The following is a 12,471-nucleotide window of genomic DNA, read 5'->3' as shown; positions in this document are numbered from 1 at the left end:
ACCGCGGCCCAAAACAAAACTCTCTGGCAACGCCGATTTTCGCGGCAAAGAAATTTTCGTGAATGGTCTGTCTCTCAAGTCTCAACAAACGGCTTTGAGCTTGTAGGTTGTGAATTTTTAATTATTAAATTGAAATAGTTTATAAGAATGGCCGAGAATCTGGATGATATTTGTGGTATGCTGTGTCCAGATATTGTTGAATTCTTCCTTTTTTCTTATAACATGAAGTTGTTTTATTATGGCAGACATTGATGCATTAGCAGAGCTACTGGATGAAGATGAGTTTCTACCATCGTCTTCAACTGCTGCCGCTGAACCACAAGGAAGTGAGTCTGATATTCTCAAGAAAAGGTTGGAAGACATGGAAAAACAGATGGCCATATTAAAGGATCAACTTAGACAGCAGAATGATGTGAAACCTGCAGGATCTGGGCTAAAAGATGTTGGGTTAAATTTCAAACCAAACCCTGAAAATATGAAAACTGTAGATTCAGAAACACCTAGTTTGATACATACTCAAGAATCTGATAGTTCCGAAGATGAGGAAGGAAACCGAAGTGTAAATAAGTACAATGAATTTGGTCAATTTGTGAAACAGCGTCTTGCCCACGAACCTATAGTAGATAGGCTTAAGGGACAAAAGTGCTCTCCAGGATGGAAAACTAAACAAGGAGCATTAACCAAACTTGGTGGAGCTTGTGCCAAAGCAACTGAACCTTCAACTGCAGACAATGGATTTACTGATGCATTCTTTGGCATCAAGATTATCAACCCACTCATTGGTTCCAGTGCTCTTATGCAAAGAATGGAAGGCAGGAAACAAATAAAAGTATCCCAAATCAAAAGTCACATGCGAGGTGGTGATATTAAGGAAGATTGGGTAACAATGGCAGTGCTTATATCAAAAAGTGAAGCTAGGACTTCACAAAAGGGCAAAAAATATTCCATCTGGAAGCTGAGTGACTTGAAAGATTGCACCAAACAAGTGTCATTTTTCCTTTTTGGTGAAGTATTTAATACGCACTGGAAGATGGCGATTGGCTCGGTCATTGGCATACTAAATCCGACGTTCATGAAAGAAAGCAAAGCTGATGAGATAAGCTTCACAGTTGATCATCACCAGAAAGTCCTTCATATTGGGGGCTCAAAGGTAAAAATAATGTGACATTTTTTTATCAATAATTTTTTTTTAATCCCAAAGCTTCGTACCGTTTTTTTAATGATTGCTACTTTATTGTAGGATTTGGGCTGGTGCCGTGCAAATCGTAAAGATGGAAGTCGTTGTCCTTCCTTTGTAAATAAATCTGAATGTGAATTCTGTATTTATCACGTCCAAAATGAATTCAAGAAAACTAGCGCTAAACGATCAGAAATCCAATCACATTTTTCAGGAACTGGACTTTCAACAAGTAAAGTTTCTATTTTTACTATTTGGGCAATATTCACTGATCTTTAATGTTCTATAGAAGATCGACTGAAACAGAAAGTTTTGGGAAAAAACGAGGTCTTTTATGGAGGCCAAATGTTTACAGGAAAAGTAGTAGCGCCACCGGCTTCCAGAGTACGTAGTTGATTTATTGGAACAAGAAATCGAAGTGTTTAATCATTTTCTCTAATTTTTCATAATTCGTATTCAGGTGAAAGATAACAAGATCTTGGACAGTCTTAAAATGCAGAATCACGCTCTAAGACTAAAAGAGGAAGAAGAAAAGCTGGCAAAAAAAAGTGTACAGGCACAGTTCTCTGAACGTTTGTTAAATCCGACAGCCGGGAGTAGGAACTTGCTGAAATGTCTAGAAAAGTCAAAGGATTCAAAGGAATCACCGAGCATCTCTTCTCCCGCGGCACCTGTGAAATCGATCACAGCGAAAGATTTACTCTTGCAACATCAGCAAAAACTTTTAGAAATGAAAGCTATTCAGATGAAGGCTAGTAAAGTTGCTTTATCATCTCCCCAACTGGGTCGTGGACTAGTGCAAGATCAAAATGATATAGATCTTTCTGATGAGGTTTTTGATTGATAATTTCAATTATAGCAAAATTATTAAAGATATGTGTATTATCAGGTGAGGCTTCCTAGGCCGCATCCAAGAATGATGTCGGCCAAATTAAAAGCATTGCAACTTGTTAGGGTGAAGGGGCCACTGCAGCCGTCGGACCCAAACGATCCGATTCAAAAAGCGACTACCCCAAAAATGCAAGCGAAAGTTAGGAAACGCGCGCTTGACACGTTGGGTGACGAGGACGCTATGGAAATCAACACAGGTCTTGTGGACACTCCGAGGCCCTTAAAAAGAACTAAAGCCGAGCTAGACGAACTATTACAGGCTAAGTCTGCTCACTCTAATTTAGTTGATGAATTTGAAGTCAAACAAAGTGAGCAATATTTTTCGAAACTTGAAAGAAAGGAACAAATGGAGGCAAAAATGCTTGACACATTTGAAATCAAAACCACTGCAGTCACTTGCACAAAAGTAAGCAAGAGTTGTTTCGTCACCAAATTTTTAATTCACCTCGTAATTATACGTCTCAATAGTGCAATTATACAGCGTTATCTGCCTCTGAATTATGTCGTCGAGAAGGACACTCAGTTCGCACAATTAAAGCCGTGAAAAGGTTTTTTCAGTGCAAAGATTGCAAACAAAGAACCATTAGCCTTGATAGGCTTCCTAAACGACCCTGCACGCACTGTGGAAGCTCGAACTGGGATAAAGCAGCGATGGCCAAGGTCCGTACACTTTCTACGCTAGAGTTACGGATCTCATTATTTTGTTTCATTTCACAGGAACGAAAAGGTCCTGCACTACCCACTGAGGAACTTCTGATACGTGGTGAAGAAAGGAAACATGTTAACTGCTGAGACGCCAATGCCAATCTCTTTGTGCGATTCAAGATACAAATATCTCTTCAATTTAATATTTTTTTATTCTTTATTTTTTAAAAGCTATTCTTTTTGTTTTTTAATCTGAAAATCGTGTGCTTTGTCTGCAGAAGGCATAAAATTTCGTATCTATCACACACTTTTAAAAAATTCCGTTGGTATATCGGGAACCAGACCCAGCTGCCTGATGCAGTTCTCCCCGAGTCCGATAAACCTACTAATCCGAGACAACTCTAAAAATTGGATGAAATTTCCCTAATACAATCAAAATTGAACGATGATTTCTCTATCTTCTCTATCGAATCTCTAGGATTTGAACGAAATTACAATAATACAATCAGAATTGAACGATGATTTCAAATCCAGTTTATTTTCTCATTTAAACAATCGGTTTAGAAATGAACGAAACAAAATGGCTGTTAGCGCAACAACTGTTTAGCCGTTTTTTACGTTTATTTCAGAAACTATAAGGCCCACATAAAACCAACGCCAATTTTTGTGATTTTCGTTCATTTTGGAATCGAAATCATGTATTTTAAGTTAAATCTAGAATTTCGCCAAAAATAAAAACGTGTGAAGGCTATACCCTTACCACTTTTGTCAAAATCGGCAAAAAGTGCCATCTCTAGGATTTGAACGAAATTACAATAATACAATCAGAATTGAACGATGATTTCAAATCCAGTTTATTTTCTCATTTAAACAATCGGTTTAGAAATGAACGAAACAAAATGGCTGTTAGCGCAACAACTGTTTAGCCGTTTTTTACGTTTATTTCAGAAACAATAAGGCCCACATAAAACCAACGCCAATTTTTGTGATTTTCGTTCATTTTGGAATCGAAATCATGTATTTTAAGTTATATCTAGAATTTCGCCAAAAATGAAAAAGTGGGAAGGCTATACCCTTCCCACTTTTGTCAAAATCGGCAAAAAGTGCCATCTCTAGGATTTGAACGAAATTACAATAATACAATCAGAATTGAACGATGATTTCAAATCCAGTTTATTTTCTCATTTAAACAATCGGTTTAGAAATGAACGAAACAAAATGGCTGTTAACGCAACAACTGTTTAGCCGTTTTTTACGTTTATTTCAGAAACAATAAGGCCCACATAAAACCAACGCCAATTTTTGTGATTTTCGTTCATTTTGGAATCGAAATCATGTATTTTAAGTTATATCTAGAATTTCGCCAAAAATGAAAAAGTGGAAGGCCCTACCACTTTTGTCAAAATCGGAAAAGTGCCATCTCTAGGATTTGAACAAATTACAATAATACAATCAGAATTGAACGATGATTTCAAATCCAGTTTATTTTCTCATTTAAACAATCGGTTTAGAAACGAACGAAACAAAATGGCTGTTAGCGCAACAACTGTTTAGTTTTTTTTTTTTTTTTTTTTTTAAAAAAAACCCAATTACACCAAAACCCAATTTTGTTTTTTTTGATCATTTTGGAATCGAAATCATGTATTTTAAGTTATATCTAGAATTTCCCAAAAAGAAAAAGTGGGAAGGCCCTATACCCTTACCACTTTTGTCAAAATCGGCAAAAAGTGCCATCTCTAGGATTTGAACGAAATTACAATAATACAATCAGAATTGAACGATGATTTCAAATCCAGTTTATTTTCTCATTTAAACAATCGGTTTAGAAATGAACGAAACAAAATGGCTGTTAGCGCAACAACTGTTTAGCCGTTTTTTACGTTTATTTCAGAAACAATAAGGCCCACATAAAACCAACGCCAATTTTTGTGATTTTCGTTCATTTTGGAATCGAAATCATGTATTTTAAGTTATATCTAGAATTTCGCCAAAAATGAAAAAGTGGGAAGGCTATACCCTTACCACTTTTGTCAAAATCGGCAAAAAGTGCCATCTCTAGGATTTGAACGAAATTACAATAATACAATCAGAATTGAACGATGATTTCAAATCCAGTTTATTTTCTCATTTAAACAATCGGTTTAGAAATGAACGAAACAAAATGGCTGTTAGCGCAACAACTGTTTAGCCGTTTTTTACGTTTATTTCAGAAACAATAAGGCCCACATAAAACCAACGCCAATTTTTGTGATTTTCGTTTCATTTTGGAATCGAAATCATGTATTTTAAGTTATATCTAGAATTTCGCCAAAAATGAAAAAGTGGGAAGGCTATACCCTTACCACTTTTGTCAAAATCGGCAAAAAGTGCCATCTCTAGGATTTGAACGAAATTACAATAATACAATCAGAATTGAACGATGATTTCAAATCCAGTTTATTTTCTCATTTAAACAATCGGTTTAGAAATGAACGAAACAAAATGGCTGTTAGCGCAACAACTGTTTAGCCGTTTTTTACGTTTATTTCAGAAACTATAAGGCCCACATAAAACCAACGCCAATTTTTGTGATTTTCGTTCATTTTGGAATCGAAATCATGTATTTTAAGTTAAATCTAGAATTTCGCCAAAAATAAAAACGTGGGAAGGCTATACCCTTACCACTTTTGTCAAAATCGGCAAAAAGTGCCATCTCTAGGATTTGAACGAAATTACAATAATACAATCAGAATTGAACGATGATTTCAAATCCAGTTTATTTTCTCATTTAAACAATCGGTTTAGAAATGAACGAAACAAAATGGCTGTTAGCGCAACAACTGTTTAGCCGTTTTTTACGTTTATTTCAGAAACAATAAGGCCCACATAAAACCAACGCCAATTTTTGTGATTTTCGTTCATTTTGGAATCGAAATCATGTATTTTAAGTTATATCTAGAATTTCGCCAAAAATGAAAAAGTGGGAAGGCTATACCCTTACCACTTTTGTCAAAATCGGCAAAAAGTGCCATCTCTAGGATTTGAACGAAATTACAATAATACAATCAGAATTGAACGATGATTTCAAATCCAGTTTATTTTCTCATTTAAACAATCGGTTTAGAAATGAACGAAACAAAATGGCTGTTAGCGCAACAACTGTTTAGCCGTTTTTTACGTTTATTTCAGAAACAATAAGGCCCACATAAAACCAACGCCAATTTTTGTGATTTTCGTTCATTTTGGAATCGAAATCATGTATTTTAAGTTATATCTAGAATTTCGCCAAAAATAAAAAAGTGGGAAGGCTATACCCTTACCACTTTTGTCAAAATCGGCAAAAAGTGCCATCTCTAGGATTTGAACGAAATTACAATAATACAATCAGAATTGAACGATGATTTCAAATCCAGTTTATTTTCTCATTTAAACAATCGGTTTAGAAATGAACGAAACAAAATGGCTGTTAGCGCAACAACTGTTTAGCCGTTTTTTACGTTTATTTCAGAAACAATAAGGCCCACATAAAACCAACGCCAATTTTTGTGATTTTCGTTCATTTTGGAATCGAAATCATGTATTTTAAGTTATATCTAGAATTTCGCCAAAAATGAAAAAGTGGGAAGGCTATACCCTTACCACTTTTGTCAAAATCGGCAAAAAGTGCCATCTCTAGGATTTGAACGAAATTACAATAATACAATCAGAATTGAACGATGATTTCAAATCCAGTTTATTTTCTCATTTAAACAATCGGTTTAGAAATGAACGAAACAAAATGGCTGTTAGCGCAACAACTGTTTAGCCGTTTTTTACGTTTATTTCAGAAACAATAAGGCCCACATAAAACCAACGCCAATTTTTGTGATTTTCGTTTATTTTGGAATCGAAATCATGTATTTTAAGTTATATCTAGAATTTCGCCAAAAATGAAAAAGTGGGAAGGCTATAGACCCTTACCACTTTTGTCAAAATCGGCAAAAAGTGCCATCCCTAGGATTTGAACGAAATTACAATAATACAATCAGAATTGAACGATGATTTCAAATCCAGTTTATTTTCTCATTTAAACAATCGGTTTAGAAATGAACGAAACAAAATGGCTGTTAGCGCAACAACTGTTTAGCCGTTTTTTACGTTTATTTCAGAAACTATAAGGCCCACATAAAACCAACGCCAATTTTTGTGATTTTCGTTCATTTTGGAATCGAAATCATGTATTTTAAGTTATATCTAGAATTTCGCCAAAAATGAAAAAGTGGGAAGGCTATACCCTTACCACTTTTGTCAAAATCGGCAAAAAGTGCCATCTCTAGGATTTGAACGAAATTACAATAATACAATCAGAATTGAACGATGATTTCAAATCCAGTTTATTTTCTCATTTAAACAATCGGTTTAGAAATGAACGAAACAAAATGGCTGTTAGCGCAACAACTGTTTAGCCGTTTTTTACGTTTATTTCAGAAACAATAAGGCCCACATAAAACCAACGCCAATTTTTGTGATTTTCGTTCATTTTGGAATCGAAATCATGTATTTTAAGTTATATCTAGAATTTCGCCAAAAATGAAAAAGTGGGAAGGCTATACCCTTACCACTTTTGTCAAAATCGGCAAAAAGTGCCATCTCTAGGATTTGAACGAAATTACAATAATACAATCAGAATTGAACGATGATTTCAAATCCAGTTTATTTTCTCATTTAAACAATCGGTTTAGAAATGAACGAAACAAAATGGCTGTTAGCGCAACAACTGTTTAGCCGTTTTTTACGTTTATTTCAGAAACAATAAGGCCCACATAAAACCAACGCCAATTTTTGTGATTTTCGTTTCATTTTGGAATCGAAATCATGTATTTTAAGTTATATCTAGAATTTCGCCAAAAATGAAAAAGTGGGAAGGCTATACCCTTACCACTTTTGTCAAAATCGGCAAAAAGTGCCATCTCTAGGATTTGAACGAAATTACAATAATACAATCAGAATTGAACGATGATTTCAAATCCAGTTTATTTTCTCATTTAAACAATCGGTTTAGAAATGAACGAAACAAAATGGCTGTTAGCGCAACAACTGTTTAGCCGTTTTTTACGTTTATTTCAGAAACTATAAGGCCCACATAAAACCAACGCCAATTTTTGTGATTTTCGTTCATTTTGGAATCGAAATCATGTATTTTAAGTTAAATCTAGAATTTCGCCAAAAATAAAAACGTGTGAAGGCTATACCCTTACCACTTTTGTCAAAATCGGCAAAAGTGCCATCTCTAGGATTTGAACGAAATTACAATAATACAATCAGAATTGAACGATGATTTCAAATCCAGTTTATTTTCTCATTTAAACAATCGGTTTAGAAATGAACGAAACAAAATGGCTGTTAGCGCAACAACTGTTTAGCCGTTTTTTACGTTTATTTCAGAAACAATAAGGCCCACATAAAACCAACGCCAATTTTTGTGATTTTCGTTCATTTTGGAATCGAAATCATGTATTTTAAGTTATATCTAGAATTTCGCCAAAAATGAAAAAGTGGGAAGGCTATACCCTTACCACTTTTGTCAAAATCGGCAAAAAGTGCCATCTCTAGGATTTGAACGAAATTACAATAATACAATCAGAATTGAACGATGATTTCAAATCCAGTTTATTTTCTCATTTAAACAATCGGTTTAGAAATGAACGAAACAAAATGGCTGTTAGCGCAACAACTGTTTAGCCGTTTTTTACGTTTATTTCAGAAACAATAAGGCCCACATAAAACCAACGCCAATTTTTGTGATTTTCGTTCATTTTGGAATCGAAATCATGTATTTTAAGTTATATCTAGAATTTCGCCAAAAATAAAAAAGTGGGAAGGCTATACCCTTACCACTTTTGTCAAAATCGGCAAAAAGTGCCATCTCTAGGATTTGAACGAAATTACAATAATACAATCAGAATTGAACGATGATTTCAAATCCAGTTTATTTTCTCATTTAAACAATCGGTTTAGAAATGAACGAAACAAAATGGCTGTTAGCGCAACAACTGTTTAGCCGTTTTTTACGTTTATTTCAGAAACAATAAGGCCCACATAAAACCAACGCCAATTTTTGTGATTTTCGTTCATTTTGGAATCGAAATCATGTATTTTAAGTTATATCTAGAATTTCGCCAAAAATGAAAAAGTGGGAAGGCTATACCCTTACCACTTTTGTCAAAATCGGCAAAAAGTGCCATCTCTAGGATTTGAACGAAATTACAATAATACAATCAGAATTGAACGATGATTTCAAATCCAGTTTATTTTCTCATTTAAACAATCGGTTTAGAAATGAACGAAACAAAATGGCTGTTAGCGCAACAACTGTTTAGCCGTTTTTACGTAGTTTATTTCAGAAACAATAAGGCCCACATAAAACCAACGCCAATTTTTGTGATTTTCGTTCATTTTGGAATCGAAATCATGTATTTTAAGTTATATCTAGAATTTCGCCAAAAATGAAAAAGTGGGAAGGCTATAGACCCTTACCACTTTTGTCAAAATCGGCAAAAAGTGCCATCTCTAGGATTTGAACGAAATTACAATAATACAATCAGAATTGAACGATGATTTCAAATCCAGTTTATTTTCTCATTTAAACAATCGGTTTAGAAATGAACGAAACAAAATGGCTGTTAGCGCAACAACTGTTTAGCCGTTTTTTACGTTTATTTCAGAAACTATAAGGCCCACATAAAACCAACGCCAATTTTTGTGATTTTCGTTCATTTTGGAATCGAAATCATGTATTTTAAGTTATATCTAGAATTTCGCCAAAAATGAAAAAGTGGGAAGGCTATACCCTTACCACTTTTGTCAAAATCGGCAAAAAGTGCCATCTCTAGGATTTGAACGAAATTACAATAATACAATCAGAATTGAACGATGATTTCAAATCCAGTTTATTTTCTCATTTAAACAATCGGTTTAGAAATGAACGAAACAAAATGGCTGTTAGCGCAACAACTGTTTAGCCGTTTTTTACGTTTATTTCAGAAACTATAAGGCCCACATAAAACCAACGCCAATTTTTGTGATTTTCGTTCATTTTGGAATCGAAATCATGTATTTTAAGTTATATCTAGAATTTCGCCAAAAATGAAAAAGTGGGAAGGCTATACCCTTACCACTTTTGTCAAAATCGGCAAAAAGTGCCATCTCTAGGATTTGAACGAAATTACAATAATACAATCAGAATTGAACGATGATTTCAAATCCAGTTTATTTTCTCATTTAAACAATCGGTTTAGAAATGAACGAAACAAAATGGCTGTTAGCGCAACAACTGTTTAGCCGTTTTTTACGTTTATTTCAGAAACTATAAGGCCCACATAAAACCAACGCCAATTTTTGTGATTTTCGTTCATTTTGGAATCGAAATCATGTATTTTAAGTTATATCTAGAATTTCGCCAAAAATGAAAAAGTGGGAAGGCTATACCCTTACCACTTTTGTCAAAATCGGCAAAAAGTGCCATCTCTAGGATTTGAACGAAATTACAATAATACAATCAGAATTGAACGATGATTTCAAATCCAGTTTATTTTCTCATTTAAACAATCGGTTTAGAAATGAACGAAACAAAATGGCTGTTAGCGCAACAACTGTTTAGCCGTTTTTTACGTTTATTTCAGAAACTATAAGGCCCACATAAAACCAACGCCAATTTTTGTGATTTTCGTTCATTTTGGAATCGAAATCATGTATTTTAAGTTATATCTAGAATTTCGCCAAAAATGAAAAAGTGGGAAGGCTATACCCTTACCACTTTTGTCAAAATCGGCAAAAAGTGCCATCTCTAGGATTTGAACGAAATTACAATAATACAATCAGAATGGAACGATGATTTCAAATCCAGTTTATTTTCTCATTTAAACAATCGGTTTAGAAATGAACGAAACAAAATGGCTGTTAGCGCAACAACTGTTTAGCCGTTTTTTACGTTTATTTCAGAAACTATAAGGCCCACATAAAACCAACGCCAATTTTTGTGATTTTCGTTCATTTTGGAATCGAAATCATGTATTTTAAGTTATATCTAGAATTTCGCCAAAAATGAAAAAGTGGGAAGGCTATACCCTTACCACTTTTGTCAAAATCGGCAAAAAGTGCCATCTCTAGGATTTGAACGAAATTACAATAATACAATCAGAATTGAACGATGATTTCAAATCCAGTTTATTTTCTCATTTAAACAATCGGTTTAGAAATGAACGAAACAAAATGGCTGTTAGCGCAACAACTGTTTAGCCGTTTTTTACGTTTATTTCAGAAACTATAAGGCCCACATAAAACCAACGCCAATTTTTGTGATTTTCGTTCATTTTGGAATCGAAATCATGTATTTTAAGTTATATCTAGAATTTCGCCAAAAATGAAAAAGTGGGAAGGCTATACCCTTACCACTTTTGTCAAAATCGGCAAAAAGTGCCATCTCTAGGATTTGAACGAAATTACAATAATACAATCAGAATTGAACGATGATTTCAAATCCAGTTTATTTTCTCATTTAAACAATCGGTTTAGAAATGAACGAAACAAAATGGCTGTTAGCGCAACAACTGTTTAGCCGTTTTTTACGTTTATTTCAGAAACTATAAGGCCCACATAAAACCAACGCCAATTTTTGTGATTTTCGTTCATTTTGGAATCGAAATCATGTATTTTAAGTTATATCTAGAATTTCGCCAAAAATGAAAAAGTGGGAAGGCTATACCCTTACCACTTTTGTCAAAATCGGCAAAAAGTGCCATCTCTAGGATTTGAACGAAATTACAATAATACAATCAGAATTGAACGATGATTTCAAATCCAGTTTATTTTCTCATTTAAACAATCGGTTTAGAAATGAACGAAACAAAATGGCTGTTAGCGCAACAACTGTTTAGCCGTTTTTTACGTTTATTTCAGAAACTATAAGGCCCACATAAAACCAACGCCAATTTTTGTGATTTTCGTTCATTTTGGAATCGAAATCATGTATTTTAAGTTATATCTAGAATTTCGCCAAAAATGAAAAAGTGGGAAGGCTATACCCTTACCACTTTTGTCAAAATCGGCAAAAAGTGCCATCTCTAGGATTTGAACGAAATTACAATAATACAATCAGAATTGAACGATGATTTCAAATCCAGTTTATTTTCTCATTTAAACAATCGGTTTAGAAATGAACGAAACAAAATGGCTGTTAGCGCAACAACTGTTTAGCCGTTTTTTACGTTTATTTCAGAAACTATAAGGCCCACATAAAACCAACGCCAATTTTTGTGATTTTCGTTCATTTTGGAATCGAAATCATGTATTTTAAGTTATATCTAGAATTTCGCCAAAAATGAAAAAGTGGGAAGGCTATACCCTTACCACTTTTGTCAAAATCGGCAAAAAGTGCCATCTCTAGGATTTGAACGAAATTACAATAATACAATCAGAATTGAACGATGATTTCAAATCCAGTTTATTTTCTCATTTAAACAATCGGTTTAGAAATGAACGAAACAAAATGGCTGTTAGCGCAACAACTGTTTAGCCGTTTTTTACGTTTATTTCAGAAACTATAAGGCCCACATAAAACCAACGCCAATTTTTGTGATTTTCGTTCATTTTGGAATCGAAATCATGTATTTTAAGTTATATCTAGAATTTCGCCAAAAATGAAAAAGTGGGAAGGCTATACCCTTACCACTTTTGTCAAAATCGGCAAAAAGTGCCATCTCTAGGATTTGAACGAAATTACAATAATACAATCAGAATTG

At 34.1% G+C, this 12,471-nt stretch overlaps 1 protein-coding gene across 1 annotated transcript; it reads left to right on the top strand.

The window, feature by feature from the left end:
- Positions 1–14: 14 nt before the first annotated feature.
- LOC116929893 (protein MCM10 homolog) lies at positions 15–3,162 on the top strand. Its single transcript, XM_032937239.2, has 8 exons — positions 15–175; positions 246–1,150; positions 1,241–1,409; positions 1,467–1,561; positions 1,638–2,009; positions 2,067–2,474; positions 2,537–2,728; positions 2,786–3,162. The coding sequence occupies exons 1-8, from the start codon at positions 148–150 to the stop codon at positions 2,858–2,860; spliced, it is 2,244 nt and encodes a 747-aa protein (XP_032793130.1). The 5' UTR covers positions 15–147; the 3' UTR covers positions 2,861–3,162.
- Positions 3,163–12,471: the final 9,309 nt, after the last annotated feature.

The sequence above is a fragment of the Daphnia magna genome, linkage group LG1, assembly GCF_020631705.1.
Source record: "Daphnia magna isolate NIES linkage group LG1, ASM2063170v1.1, whole genome shotgun sequence".
Classification (NCBI taxonomy): Eukaryota; Metazoa; Arthropoda; class Branchiopoda; order Diplostraca; family Daphniidae; genus Daphnia; species Daphnia magna.
This window is presented reverse-complemented; position numbering and strand designations above follow the sequence as displayed.